At 39.6% G+C, this 15430-nt stretch overlaps 1 protein-coding gene across 2 annotated transcripts in view; it reads right to left on the bottom strand.

Annotated features, from left to right (window-relative positions):
- Positions 1 to 15430, bottom strand: part of PTPRK (protein tyrosine phosphatase receptor type K) — a 634437-nt gene that overhangs the window by 112457 nt on the left and 506550 nt on the right. For both annotated transcript variants that reach the window (XM_075554571.1, XM_075554572.1), the window contains exons 11-12: positions 14236 to 14341; positions 460 to 733 (exon numbers count right to left, since the gene is read on the bottom strand). In XM_075554571.1, the coding sequence (XP_075410686.1) occupies positions 460 to 733; positions 14236 to 14341 (380 nt within the window). The remainder of the gene's footprint in view (positions 1 to 459; positions 734 to 14235; positions 14342 to 15430) is intronic.

Here is a 15430-nt window from a genome sequence, read left to right as displayed (position 1 = left end):
TTTCAGCCAAGATCCATCTGAATGAGCAATGATGTTCCTCATCCCATGTCTTTTCAATCCAGTTAGAATTTATGGCATTCCCTGTCAAAGTACTGCTGCAACCGTGTTGGAGTTGCCTTCGGTAAAATTGTACTTGCTTGTGTAATCAGTAGTATTGTTTGATAATGTCCACATTTTGCTGGCTCACGTCTCTTTGGGAAGGCAACAGATACGAACCTCTTTCAGTTACTTGGCCAGCTGGTCTTCCAGTGGCAGCGACCAGAGGCAATGTTGGGAAAAGAAACACCTTCCCCAACACCGCATTCTCTCTCTCTCTCTCTCTCTCTCTCTCTCTCTCTCTCTCTCTCTCTCTCTCTCTCTCTCAATCTCTCTAGACAAATGCTACTGAGTATTTGATTCCAGTATTCTTCACTTGTAGCAAAACAACAACAAAACAAATAAATGTTGGTGGAAACTCACCTTTTCCACACTGCTCATGGCCTGGAAATAGATGTTGTATCCTTTGCGAGGAGCCAAAGGTGGATTCCAAAAGCCCTGGTACGTTCTGTTGTCCCCCACCGTAAAGGGAGCGGGCTCAGGGAGATTCCCCGGAGGCAGTTCTGCAGCAAAGTAATACGGCGCCCCCCCACTCATGGCATTGTGGTACGTGACCGGAACCTGGTAGCATTCCATTGTCCCGGCTTCTCTCTTCGTTCGGTGTGGGTGTAGCTCCTCCACCACGATCTGATAGGCACTGTTTGGAAGCAGGAAGTTACGCATTTAGAGATTTGCAACACTAAGACGTTTAATCTAAACATGCAACAAGTGAGAGTATACTGAGGCCATCGCACCTGATATGCGGCCTCTACCCGCTACTCCGTGGACTTGTGTGTGGGGCTAAGGAGCTGAACAGGTTTTGTTTCGTTTCCAAACTAAGATCAATTTGGAAGGAAGGCCAGGTGATCAACTTTAGGGAAAAAAATCACTTAATGAAAATCCTTTAAATGACAATGAACAAATCTTCAAGAGAACATGGGCAACGGGCGGCACTTCTTTCTCTCTGTGTGCGTGGTCACAGGAGCCAATGCATAGCAGTTAATAATAGCTAGCCTTGAGCCACCACATTCTTATTTTCTGCTTTTTTGCATTAAAATAGAATTTCATAGGGACCCTGCTCACCCAGTACTCCAACAGAGTTACTAAGGAACCTAATGAAGCAAGAAAAATCACGATAGAATTAATCACGTCTTAAAAATATTGAGAAATACGCAGTCCTAATAGGGAACCTGACATTCTCCAAAGACCCATAATAGATGACGTTCTTTGTCTGGTATTTTAAAATGTTTAAAGTTAGCATTTTCCTTTGAATTGATATCATGGAAGGCCCAGCTCCAAGACTCAACAGAATGACTGCCTCGGAGCGGCGCTTCAAGCGCCAGGTCGCAGTTGTCACCGCGACGGAGACAGAATGTGCTGACAGGCTTCTCTGCCTCCTGACCTTGCTGTGGCACCGGCAGTGGCTCAGAGCTATGCAGATCTAAAGTACAAGTGACATGCTGCAATACGGGCACAGATGGACAGAAATCTGTCCTCGCCACTGAAATAGACTGACTCCCCTTCTAGAGTTGTTAATAATAAAATGTTACAAATTGTAGAAACAAATGGCATTTGGCCTACTAAAGCTCTAACCTAAATCTTCCAATCCCTCTATTGAACATTTTAAAAAACTTTTCAATAAAAGTGATTATTTTACAAAGGAAAGGCAGAAAAGAATAATGCAACATTAAAATAAAGATGACCCCCCCACACATAAATACTTCTTGTTATAAATTCTCCTAACTAGTACCTACACATAATACTCTTTTCTCATTAGAATTTTTTGGGGGTTGGAGGGTAAGTGTACCTATAAACTTGATATTATTCATCTACTTAAAGAAATGTTTCAAAATATACTAAAAATCATGAGAAGATGCATTTTGCTATATGTATAAATTGAATATTATAAGCTATATTTCTACCATGTCTGAATCTTCAGGATTCTTCTATATAAGGAAATTCTAACTCTTTATGTGAGTAGAAAGGCTCATCTTCCTCCCATGCAGGGAGGAAACAGGGTCCCTTGGTGGCCTAGTTATTAAGCACTGATTTGATAACTCAGTTCAAAACTACCAACCACACTGCCAGAGAAAGGCAACATTTTCTATCCCCATAAAGAATGACAGAGTCAGAAACTCACAGTGACAGTTCTACCCTGGCCTATAAGGTCGCTATGAGTTGGAATGAACTCAGTGGCAGTGAGCCTGGTCTTATTAGGAAAAGAGGCCTGGTGGTAGTGGAGAGATAACCAACTGCAAGGTCCAAGGTTCATGTTTCAACTGTATCAGCACCTTTGTGAGGCGGAGCAGGAGGTGGAGCATCTGTGGGTGAGAGATAGACTATTTGCTCCCCAAAAGATTTACAAAGCCTTGAAAACCCTATATAATGTCACTTTAGTGGCAGTAGATATAGGAAAAACCTTTCCTCTTCAATACATTCCTAGCAAGAATGGACTTCTGCAAAAAGAAATGGGAAGGAGGAGAGTAGGAGAGCAAGAAAGAACAAGTGATCGAGGCGATTTTAACGAAATTTGAATCTATGATAATTAAAGCAGTTTAGAATCTGGTATAAAATTCTAATGTATATAAACTCTTTTATAACTTCAAACAAAAAATGTCATGATTATAAGAGACATAAATTAATTTCTTTTCTTAATAATCTTATAAATTCTCTTTTTCCATTGAAATATTTCCAAGAAAGAGATGCATGTATTCTTTAGTAATAGGACAGGAATTGTTTTCAAGTTAGACCTCAAGATTTGGATAAGTAAGTCAATTCCAGGTTACTTCAAAATATGCTTGCTTATTGCAGCATTTTCTATACTTCTGCTACGCTGGATTATTAAACTTCTCGAAAGGCTATTGACATAGAGCATGCTCTCTCACGAATTCATAGAGCAGATGCCACTCAACTTTATAGCCCCAAATAAAAAAATCATAGTCCTTCGAAAAGAAGTAGAAAAAGAGAATGCACAGACATGGACAATGTTAAGCAAAAGTAGCCTTTGATTTGTTTTTTAAATTTTCAGTTCATAATCCAAATTTGTGTATTATATATTTGCATACCATGCAGATACATATACATATGCTCATTAATACATACATCTGTATTTTCCCAGACAAATCAAACCTAATGTTCTTTCCCCAATGAGAAGTAAGTATAATTACTTACACTTGTCGATTATTTAACCTAATCCTTAAAAATACAGTCCTTGGTAATTATCTCATAACTCTAGTGGGAAAAGGGAGTCTATGAATATTCATTTTTAACTACTTTTATCACATTGACATACATTTTACCTTTCAAATTAAGGCTATAGCACATGGTTTGCTCTCTGGATCTTCTCAGATCAAAGCACATTGCCATTGGTGGAGAAGGGTAACAACAGAAAAGATGGCTCTTTACTTGAGCAAAGGACTTTTGAGTTTGATTTCATAAAATACAAAAATCAACAAACTGAATGTTTTTCCTGACTTGGTACTCTTTCCAATGAAATAAGAATGATGCCTACCCTAAAATGATTTCCATTTCATCAGTTAGAGAAATTTTTATATACATATAAATCCACCCATGCACAAAGGGGCTTCAAAAAGGTTGGATAAATACCCTTGTTTTCAATTCCATTTATCCACAAACTTTTTGAAGCCCTGATATAACATGGCAATTGCCATATGCTTTAATCTTGGGATGTGCATTTTCTTTACTAATATTATGCAGATATTCTTCAAGGAAGAAGAACCCCCTTCCCATTAAAATTTGAACCACGAGTCTTACTTTTTCTTTTTACATATGACACTGTACATATTCTGAATACGGGCTTCCAGCTGTCTCCAAAAGATGCTTAGTGCAGTGATTGACACCAGCTAGAGAGCTCCATGAGGAAAGCATACTCATTCTCTGTCTGCAGAAATGTCTTCATGGCAAAAAACTTAGCTAACTTTCTGTATATTTTTAAAACTCCAACTATATCTAACTCCACAAACTGAAACAGTAACCATACCATTTTATATTCAAGTACAGTTTTCAGAAAAGATATTGGCTATTTAAAGAGGATATATGGAATGAATACATTGATTTGTACCTTGACTACTGATGCCTTTTATAAAATGAGAATATACCCAAGATATTTTCTCTCACTGAAGTGGCTTTGCTACCTCCAATATCATGAACACTATTTATAAGTACAAATTTTATCAATTAACTTGGTCTATAAATTTGCAATTATTCAATTATCATAATTTGAGAGTTAATTATTGAAAAACTGCCATGTATATGAGGAACCCTGGGGGTAGTGTGTTATGTGCTAGACTGCTAACTCTAAGGTCAGCAGTTTGAAACCGTCAGCAGCACCCAGGGAGAACAAAGAGGCTTTTACTCCTGTAATGATGTCCAGCCTGGCTAGGGAAGTGTTCCATGTTTTATAGTAAGTGTTAGCTTATTTCTTTGAAGACTTAATAAATGTTCTCCTTAAATTATCAAAAAATAACAAAGAATGCATTGTTCTGGGTAGGGGGAATAGAAAGATGAGAGAAGTCTCTATTTTTATGGCCATTCTATTCAATTCTAAACTTTGAAATTTCTAGTGTCGATTGGTGTTAGAATATTTCAGACCAATTCAACTTTCTTACAGTTAAATAATACAGAAAAGCTAAAATATCTGCACTCTTGAATATCCAATGACTGCTCAAGATAAGCATTACAAATAATCAATATAGTCCTTCAGAAGTCAATTTTCAGAGCCATTTTAAATCATCTTTCAAATGCACATTCACCCTTGCACTCAAAGTTGCGATTGTACATTTCTCCTACTGAAATATCACTCAGATATGCCACTTTCCAGTATAGATCTTGGCTCACTCATAGCTGGTGTACTGCTGTCTTTTCTTACATCCCATCGTAAGCATGTTCCCCAGGCTGCATACTGAAGATATGCAAAGTACCTTTCCAAGGAATGACACTGCCCAAAATGCTCTCGTGGCATTTCACCACCATTAGTTAGGCTCAGTGTTCAATCAGCGCCTTTCAAGACTCATCACTTTCCTCATTTATATCTTTTCCTCATGCACATCGTGCAGGGATATGTATAATCAACACAGAGATCAACCGTAATCATGGTGAGCGCTTGAAAACGGTTTACTCCCTGAAAACTTGCTATACAAATAATGAGAAGGCACAAAGGGTACATCGTGACTAACTTGAGATGTAATTCCAAACAAGAAAAACAGACATGGCATTCTTTCAAGAGCACGGTTGTTATAAGGCACCATAGAGGCAATTCTAACGCACAGTGACCTAATTTGCAAACGAGCAAAACATCACCCTGCCCTGTACCACCTCATAAGAGCTGCTATGTTTGAGTCCACTGCTACCACCTGAGATCTATTGTGTCACACCTCTGCTTTGAGCATCCTCTTGTTTCTTTCATTAATTTTATTAGGGACCCTTTCAGCTCTTCTCACAATCCACACATAGATCCATTGTGTCAAACACATATGTTGTCATCATCTTTTACAAACATTTTCTTTCCACTTGAGCCCATGGCATGAGCTAATTCTCCGCCCCTTCCTTCCCCCATGCCCCGTTAATGTTTTATAAATTATTATTTTTTCCTGTCTTACACCAACTGCTGTCTCCTTTTATCTACTTTTCTGCTGCCCATTCCCCATACTTCAATCATTACTGTTGGTTCCCCTTTACTCCCCAACCCCCTTCCCTTACTCTCCTAGTATTGCTGCTCCCCGTATTGGTCCTCAGGGGGTTATTTATTCCACCATCTCCTTTTATCAAGTATGGTATCCACTCCAAGGACTGGTTTCTCCTGATAACATGTCTAAGATTATGAGATGAAGTTCGGCATCTTTGTGAGTTGACTGAAAATACCCTGGCCTTCCTTATGATTTGTTCAGCTTTCATATGCTGATGAAATAATGTGGCTTGAGTTGGGACCATTTTATCCCAAATTTACTTGCATAGACAAGCGAGTATTTCAGTGCTGCTTCCATTTGCCCTAGCATTGCATCTCAATTAGAATTCAATGAATTCCTGGAGCCTTGTTCGTGGCTAATGCCTTCCGCGCTATAGGATTTTCCCAATCAATATCATCAATTCTTGGCCATATGATGCCTTCTAAAGCAGTTGCACACAGAACAAGTTTTTGGTACAGACACCCTATGCATGCCTCCGATGTTGTCTGGATGCACTCTGAGTCATGCGGTGTTTTGCGTGAGGTGCTGTTGTTCCTAAATGCTTTTGAGTCTGTCCTAACGCACAGCAACCCTGAGTACAAGAGAACAAATCACCACGGGCTCCGGGCTCCGGTCCATCCGCACATTGTTCTTAGGATTGAGCCCGCTGCTACAGCCATCCTGCCAAGGCCTTCCTTTTGACCGCCTCTATTTTACCATGAATGGTGGCCTTCTTCAGAAACGGGTTTCTCCTGAGAACATGCCCAACGTCTATGAAGGAGGAGCATTTTAGTGGTATTTCCAAGGCAGAATTGTTTCTCCTGGTTGCTTTTTCTTTTGTGTAGGGAATCCTCCAATATAGACTTTATTCATTTTTTCCCCAGATTGAGAACCCAAACATGTTCCCTCTTTGGTTTCCTAACTCCAGGTCTTTATTTTTTCATCTCAACTTGCCAAGAAATATTTTATTCGCCTCTTTTACTTCATGATTATTTTTTCCCATTCACATTACAAGTTTGAATGCCCTAATGGCAACAATTTTAGTCTTTCTTTCTTCCCTTTGTTTTTTGGGCCCTTCACGTTCTTCTTTCACTGGCTTTGATGTCACTCAGCATTTGTCTTTTCATCAGTTACTAGTGCTCCCTGTGTAAAATCTCTATTTGAGATGGCCTCTAAACTCAGGCACATATTCTGCAGGTTGATCTTTGGCTCCTGTGGACTAATTTTCCCTTTTTTCATCTCCACCTTGAAACTGTAAAGGAGCAATTGATGGTTTAAGTCGTAGTTGGCGGTGTCCTTGTTCTGACTGATGATATCAATGTTCTTCATGGTCCCTTTCTACAGATATAATACATTTGATTTCTGTGGCATTTTTCTGGAGAGGTTCACAAGTATGTTGCTAGTGGTAGGTGTCACTGAGTCAGTTTCGACTCATGGTGACCCTACGAACAATAGAACAAAACTCTACTCAGGCCAGCTCTGTCCTCACAATTGTTCTTGCGTTTGAGCCCACAGTTGCAGCCATGGCAGCAACCCCCTTATTGAGGCACGTATTCACAGCAATTCATGTATGAGAAAGAGTTTTATATAAAGTTTAAGTGCACATCAAGAAAACATCACAACCCAGTGCTGCCCAAGCCCACATGTCCATCATTAACCCATATGTCTAACACCAATCCACAGAGTCCTCCTCCATCTCACAAAACAGACTCAATGTGGCTTCTCCTTGGGTTGTTTTGCAGGATGTGAGCCTTGCCAGCTAAAGCAGGGAACTGGCTAAAGCTGCACCTTGGTGCAACCTTCACAAAGCAAGAGAACCGAGAACTAAAAAGGCGAGGCTCACCGAGCCATTTATCTCTCTGCCCTTCAATTAATCCCACATGTGTTTATTGGCCAGGTTGGCACAATAAACTAACTCAAGGGACTTCCTCTTTTTCACTGCCCCTCGACTGTACCAAACTTTTCTCAGAGTTTGGTCTTTTCTAACCACATGTCCAAAGTCTCGCCATCCTTAGCTCTAAGGAGAACTGCGCCTGTACTTCATCGAGGAGAGATTAGTTTTCTTCGTGTTTTGGTGGTCCATGTACTTCCACCATTCTTCACCAGCATCCCAATTCAAATGCATGCATTTATTTTTGGTCTGCTTTAGCCAATGCCCAACTTTCACTTGTATGTGAGGTGATTGGAAATACCATGGTGAGAGGATACAGTCCTAACACATACCTTTCCTCATTTTGAACCAGGCAGTACTGTCTTGTTCACTTTGCACAACTGCCTCTTTATTCATGACGAAGTTCCACAGGAGCCTAATGAAGTGTTCTGGAATTGCCATTCTCCCATTCGTCAGTACCATTGGTTCTTGATCATAAGCTACCTCTTGAAATAGCAGAATGTTAACTAGTTTGTTTTGGTGCAATGACTCTGTGTATTCTATCTTCTTTTGACATTTCCTGCCTCATTAAATATTTTCCCATAAAATCACTCAGTAGTACAATGTGTGGCTTGCATATTTTCTTTAGTTCTTTAAGTTATCCTAAGAATGTTCTTTCTTTCTAGTTTCCTTTGCACATTTCATTATAATATTTTACTTTGTCTTCTTCAACTATCCTTAGAAATATTCTGTTCAGCTCTTGGACTTGATTATTTCTTCAATGTGCCTTAATAACTGTGATTAGTTTTATAGTCTCTTCTGACATCCACTTTGATCTTTTCACTCTTTCTAATTATGTTTGGCTTTCTTCATGTACCGTGTTCTTGATGTCATTCCACAGCTCATCAGGTCTTCTGTCATTAGTGCTTCATGTATCAAATCTGTTCTTGAGATGTTCTCAAAATTCAGCTGGGATAGAATCAAGGTCATGTTTTGGCTCTTGTGGACTTGTTTTCATTCCCTTCAGCTTTAACCTGAATTTACATATGAGCAATTGATTATCTCTTCCACAGTAGACCACTAGCCTGGTTTTAGCTGTTGATTTTGAGCTTCTCCACTGTCCATTTCCACAAATATAGCTCATTTAATGCCTGCCTATTCCATTGGAGACATCCATGTATATAGTAGCCTTTTGTTAGGTCTTTATTTTTCTCTCTCTGTGTGTGTATATATACATTGTGTGTATATATATACACATACATACAACTTTATTAGCATAAATTCACATATCATACAATTCAATAGTCAGTCACATCAAGAAGAGTTGTACAATCATCACCACAATCAATTTCAGAACATTTTCTTCCCTCTTGTACTCATCGTTATTATCTCCCAAGTTCCCTCCAACCTAGTAGAAGCCTTTTGTGTTGTTGAAAAACAGGTATCTGCTGTGAACAAATCATTGGGTTGGCTTGCAAAATTCTATTATGCCATCTACAGTGTCATCGCTATCACCAAGCTGATACTTTCCTTCCTCTTGATTTCCAACTTTTGCATTCCATTCACCAATAAATGAGAATGCATCGATTGCATGCCTGATCAATTTCCAACAGAAAATGTTGGTGGAATTCTTCAATTCCTTTATTGCCAACTTTTCCAGTTGGTGCATAAATTTGAATAATAGTTGTACTGATTGGATTCCCTTGAAGAGAGATAGATCTACTCAGATCACAGACAGCATTGCACTTCAAGATTGATTTTGATATGTCCTTTTTGATAATGAATGCAATGCCTTTCCTCTTGATTATGCCATTCCAGGCATATATCATTCCAACCATATGATTTCCTGATTCAAATGGCCAATACCAATCCATTTCAGCTCATTAATTCCTAGGAGTTATATGTTCTTTTTCATTTTTGATGACTTCAGATTTTCCTGGATTCTTATTTCACACATTCAAATTTTTGATTAGTAGCAGTATTTTGCAGTTGTTTCTTCTTGAGTCTTACCTTATAAGCAAATTAATATCCCCAAGTCTCCACACTCACAGGCTTGACTCGCTGAAGTCACCATGGTCTACTCCACTCCGAGAAAGCAGCTCTTCCTATTAGTTCGATGACTTTTTGCATCTTTACCACTTATAAAATAAAAGCTATCATCATTTCTCATAAAAATCTACCCACTTCATTGCCCTCTGACCTGTCACTAAGCTTTGTACGTCTTGCTGCTGTCCAACAGCATAGGGGCGACCCCCTCTCCTGTATTTTTATTGCGTCTGTCTGAAGGCAGCCAACTAGTATTCCTCCTCAGGATCATTTCAGCCTCATTTCTTCTCACTCCCAGGCTGTTTTCTATATTTCCCTCAGAGTTATCACTCTAGCATTCAAATTCTGATAATCTTCCATTTCATCTTTCAAGACTGACCTTCCTTTTTCAGCCCACTACTCAGCCGCATCTCCCTTTGCCCATTTAGCTCGTTAGCAGCAGGTGTTGTTACTTCCACAGTACACCCTGCTTCTTGATGACTGGAGCTGCTTGCAGTGCTTGAGCCTACCGTGTTATGCCGCCTACCTTGCCCGCTGCCAGCCCCTTCTGTGTGGGGGATGCACTGTCTCCTCCGCTTGTCAAAGCCATGGTGAACTCTTCTTTAAAACGCAGCTCTAGTACCCCCTTTTCTCGGGGTTTCCATCCTACTTATTATATTGCACTATTGTTAATATTTGACGTAGGGTTATATCATTCTCTATTTTCCCCACTTTTGTTTGGCCTTTCAAAGATTTCTATTGTTGGATGACTAAGTTCATGCGAAATATTGGATGTTAATGAATCAGTACATTATAAAAACGACTGCTGCTGTTAGCTTTTTTACTAAAACAAATCCACCAAAGTAAGCACAGCCTGCATACTCTATCTCACTAGGCTTCCCCTGCTACTTCGACAGCGGTGTGAGGACGTGAACTTGCTGGACACGAGGAAGATGAAGGCAGAAAACGAAGAGCTATTTTCACTGTGCTTGGGACAATGGACGAGGACAGGCAGTGTAACAGAGACTGGTGATGGAATAAGGTAGGAAAAGAGAGAACTAAATATTTAGGGCAAACCATACAATGCAAAGCTAATAAATGGTCTCGGGAGGACTATGTAGGTGGTAGGTAAATAGATCAAACTTTTATGGGGATTGAAGGGTGGAGCTAGAACACACACTGATTAAAATGGCAACTAACATGGTTTGGAGAAAAAATTATGATGGCCTAACATGGGTTAAAAGGACTCTCATGGTTTAGTTCTTATGAGTAGGACTGTTACCCACAAGGTTCGCCAGTAAGGTTCTACTTCTGTAAACAATGAGTTTCTGAAATTCATGGAACAGTTCTGCCATATGCCATAAGGTTGCTATGCGTTGGCATCAACTTGAGATCGAGAGAAAGAGAGGAGAGGGAGAAGGAGAAGGAGAAGGAGAGGGAGGGAGGAAGGGAGAGAGAGAGAATGTGTGTATAAAACATTGGCTTAAATGCATTAGTTTGAAGTATATATGAAGAGAGTGGTGGGGATTCAATTAAACACTGGAAGTATCAGAGCATACATTCAGTGTTGGGAAAAATTAATCACATAATGCTGGAGCCTCATTTTCAAAGACTTAGGACACTGGGCAAGATGCACCTCAACTTAAGACCCAGTTACTGGTTTTGAGATTACAGGTAGGGGAGTGGTCAGAAAAGAACACCAGGCTCCCTGATTGGAAGAGAGAAAGAGCAAAGGACCCATGTGGGGGCGAACTTCCTCCCCGTGCTACTCCTATGGCCGGGACCATCCCCTAAAAGTGATGCGGTGAGTTAGGCAAGTCAGTACAAAAGGCCCTGGATGGGGAAATGCGGAAAGAAGGTACGCAAGGAAACAGACTGCACTCCTCTACCCACAGCAGTCATCGTCTTTAAGGAAACAAGAGTGTGATTTATTTCTACATCATTATATTATTACTTCTTGCAGTGTTCCAGGTTTTGAATCTCTTTTTGTTGAGCACTCATTTCCTACAAGTGGAGTCCTGGTGTCACACTGGATCGCATGGTGGACTGCTAACCACAGGTCAGCATTGTGAACCCACCAACTACCCGGAGAGTGAAAAGCGAGGCCATCACCTTCTGTAAAGATGTACAGTGTAGGGGACTCCGTTCTGCCTTGTCCTCCGAGTCAGAAATTACTGGATGGCCGTGAGATACTTTTAGGATCTGCTACAGTGTATGGGAGTCTCAGTCACTGTCTTGTGTTCCAGAAATGGTCAAATGCATTTCCAACAAGACAAGAGAAGTTCATTCTGAGTTCAGAGAAGGAAGGGTAGAGGATTATTCAGGGATTCGTTTCGCACAGCCACTGATAAGGAGCATGTGGACTCGTAGGAATCACAATTCTCACGATAATAAATAAAACAAACATAAGGCAGACTTTTGATATAAACAGTATATGATCAATCATATACTCAGTAATTGTAAAACTTCCTCTTCAGGAATTCCTATTCCGTATTCGCTAGGCGCAAAAAAATTGTGTGTTTGACAGTATCTTGGATGGTCTATGATGAAAAGGGTTCAAGGTTTCTGTGCTTGGTTGTGATCATTTGATCTTTCTTTACATGTCATGGAATGTGACATATGATGTATGTAGAACAAATTGAGGAAGTGAGCCGAGTGACTAGACGCAATGATATATAACATAATCATGTAGCAACAATGCATTGAGTTTGCAAATTTCATAAAGGCAATTGACTCAAATATATAACTCTTAAAAGGCAAAGGCAAGTACACGGACGTTAATTTAAATAGCAGCAAAAGACCTGAACATTCTTAAAATAAATTTTGTCACAGGTAGGAATAGGTGAATGATTCTGATTACCTGTCTTATATAAAAAAAAAAAAGACTTGGAGAGAAGACATTTTCTCTTTCTCCTTTGGATCAGCAATCAGATTCACTCACAGATCACTGATTCAAGAATAGTGCCAGGTACTTACTTTGAATTTTCAAGTGTAGTCAGGGCTTTTAAAGTGTTTGTTACAAGCACACTCAACCATCTCTTTTTCTGTGCTGTGATTTCCCTATGAAGGTTGCCAGGCAGGATTCAAGAGTTTCCTATAGAGGCTCAAGTTCTTTTATCAATGTTTTCTTTACTTTACTAAGGAAAACTATTCCTGGCATAGTGTGATACAGGAGCATTTGAATGGCCAATGTATGCTTTTAAGCGCAAATATTTTATATATAGAACCATGCTTTTTGGTGTGTTTTTTTCAATGCCATGCAAGCATCTCAAAGTAACTCAATTATGAAATCCCTAGACTGATTTCTTTGTCTTGATTTATTTATCTACAGAAGCCTAATTTTAAAAACCCCTACAAAACCTATAAATCACATTATTATCGTTTAAGATGAAGAGCTAGTGCTAACTTTGGAAAAAAAATTAATTTAATACTTCACTAAGATTTAGTGGGGAGAAAATGGGGCTTTCAACTTTCATAAGGAGTTAAAGTCTTGGAAACTCATGGGATAGTTCTACCCTGCCCTACAGGGTCACTATAAGTTGGCCTTGACTTCATGGCCATGAATGAGAAGCTTTAGAGAATTTTCTAATTACAGGAATGCCTTGAGGACATCATTAGTTCGGTTCCACATCACTGCAATAAAGCAACCAGACCATTGAAATAAAGCAAATACTGCAGTAACGTGAGTCACGCGATTTTTTGTTTCCCAGTGCAACTAAAAGCTATGTTTACACTATGCTGAATCTATTTAGCGTGCAAGAGCATAATGAAAAATCTTGAAATCCCGTGAACAACAAAATGTGACACACACAAATAGACCGCACATTGTCGGAAAGGTGGTGCGTAGACTTGCACAGCACGGGGTTGTCAAACCGTCAATTCATGAAAAATGCAAGGCACGCCTGTACAAATGTGCAAAACTGGTTAAAACCTAGTTGACACAATCTCTGAAAATAAAGGTAACACTGTTTAGAATTTCTTCAAGAGGACTGTTAGAAAATATGAGAGGCTTTAATCATGGAAAGAAAAATGCACAGCAAAATAATGTTCTCTTCACCGTGTCATTCGGATCAGAATGGTACACACAGTAAAAGGTGGCAAGGTTGCATTGGAATCTTAGGCTGTTTCTCCTTTTATTCCTTCAAAGCTTCCTGCTATTTTCCAATCATTCCTATGAAGGTATCCAGAACTGCCTTACTAGTTCGTACAAGAGTTATTTTCTCATTTTGTTTCTGACAAATAGCTTCAAAACTCATTTACTATAGATACAACAGAGGAAGAGGAATGATACGGTACTGGAGGTGGGGAGAGCAAATATCTTGAATCCAACAGTGCAAAATATCTCAAAAATCTCCATGACATTTTATTTGTAACTACAGGCCGATATACAAAGATTGTCTAAGTAAGGGGAGAAAACAACAACAACCCAGAACAAAAGCAGCACCTTCCTGACAGTAATTGTCAAATGGATGTCTTTAGCAATGGACCCATGCAACGGATCACTTTACTGACTTCGGAACAGCTATGGATAAACATCTCTTACAGCGTGCTTCCATTACCCATTATTTCCCCCACTCTTACCTGATAGGTGCACCTTTGGCCTGCGCCGGCCTCAGTAAGACTGTTATTGTAGTAGCGGTCTCATTGAGAGAGGCATCGACTCCTTCGTAGTCAGGTAAAGTTGGAGCTGATAAGTGATCAATGAGGGGAAAGTTTCAATCAATAAACAATAGCAGCATAGCTCTAATGAAGAAATAATGCTAGCTTAGGGTAAACCCACTGAATGCAGAACTCGAGGACCGCATGCTACTGAATAGAAGCTCTGGGAACCTAGAGCATCCACACATATTAAGAACGGATTTCCTATTAAATTTTGAATAATCATCTGGTGGTTTGAGATATATACTCCAACAATTTTTGTGACTATCCTGCAGTTTTTAGTTTTCGGAGGGCTGGAAATTAGCAATGTGGAGACAGGAAGAAGGCAGTAATCGTGTAGACGTGGGGCACTTGGCTCACAGAGACAACTGTGAAGATGTGCAATGTCAGTGGCGGAGATACACACTGGCTGCTGCGGCAGCGCCGACTGGCTGTTGAGCCTCAGTATTCTTATCTGGGCAATTGTTACTACAATAGAAACTTATCAAACCAATAAAATGAATGGGAATAGGAATTTTATTTCCCATTAGTTGTCAATTTTTTTAAAAATAGAGAATAAAGGTTAATGAAGAGACTTTCTAATCGAGTACTAGGTGAAAAAGCAACTTGCTAATAGCTTTAGAGGATTTCCACAGAGCCAAACGCTTGGAAAAAATAAGTGCCCAGTGAAATATGTGCACTGTCAAAAAGACCTGAGAGAAAACAGCCTCTAAAAACTTTGTGAATGTGTTTAATACGTGTTTTTATTATGGCCACATTTTCTGATAAGTGCTATAAAGACAAAACACAATCCCTGATAGTCTAGTTTATAGAATTAACAGTAAGGATTCAAATGTTATTAACAAAGGGATTTTTAGAAATAAGCAAACAAGAAACCCAGCAGCCAGAGGAAGGTAGGTGTTCAAGTTTGTCTGAAAGGCTTATTGAAATACAGATGGCTGACCCATCCCCCACCTCCCTCCAGAGTTGCTAATTCAGTAGGGTTGGAGAGAAGCCTAATAATGTGTTTTTCTTGGAAATTCTCACATGATGTTGATAGTATTGGTCCAGGGATCACCTTCTGACAACCACTAGGCTAAACGAGTGTTGGTAGTGGGGAAAAGAAACACAGAGAAGA

This window comes from Tenrec ecaudatus, chromosome 7 (assembly GCF_050624435.1).
Source record: "Tenrec ecaudatus isolate mTenEca1 chromosome 7, mTenEca1.hap1, whole genome shotgun sequence".
In the NCBI taxonomy this organism is placed as follows: domain Eukaryota; kingdom Metazoa; phylum Chordata; class Mammalia; order Afrosoricida; family Tenrecidae; genus Tenrec; species Tenrec ecaudatus.
The sequence above is the reverse complement of the archived record's forward strand: the minus strand, read 5'-3'. Positions and strand labels throughout refer to the sequence as shown.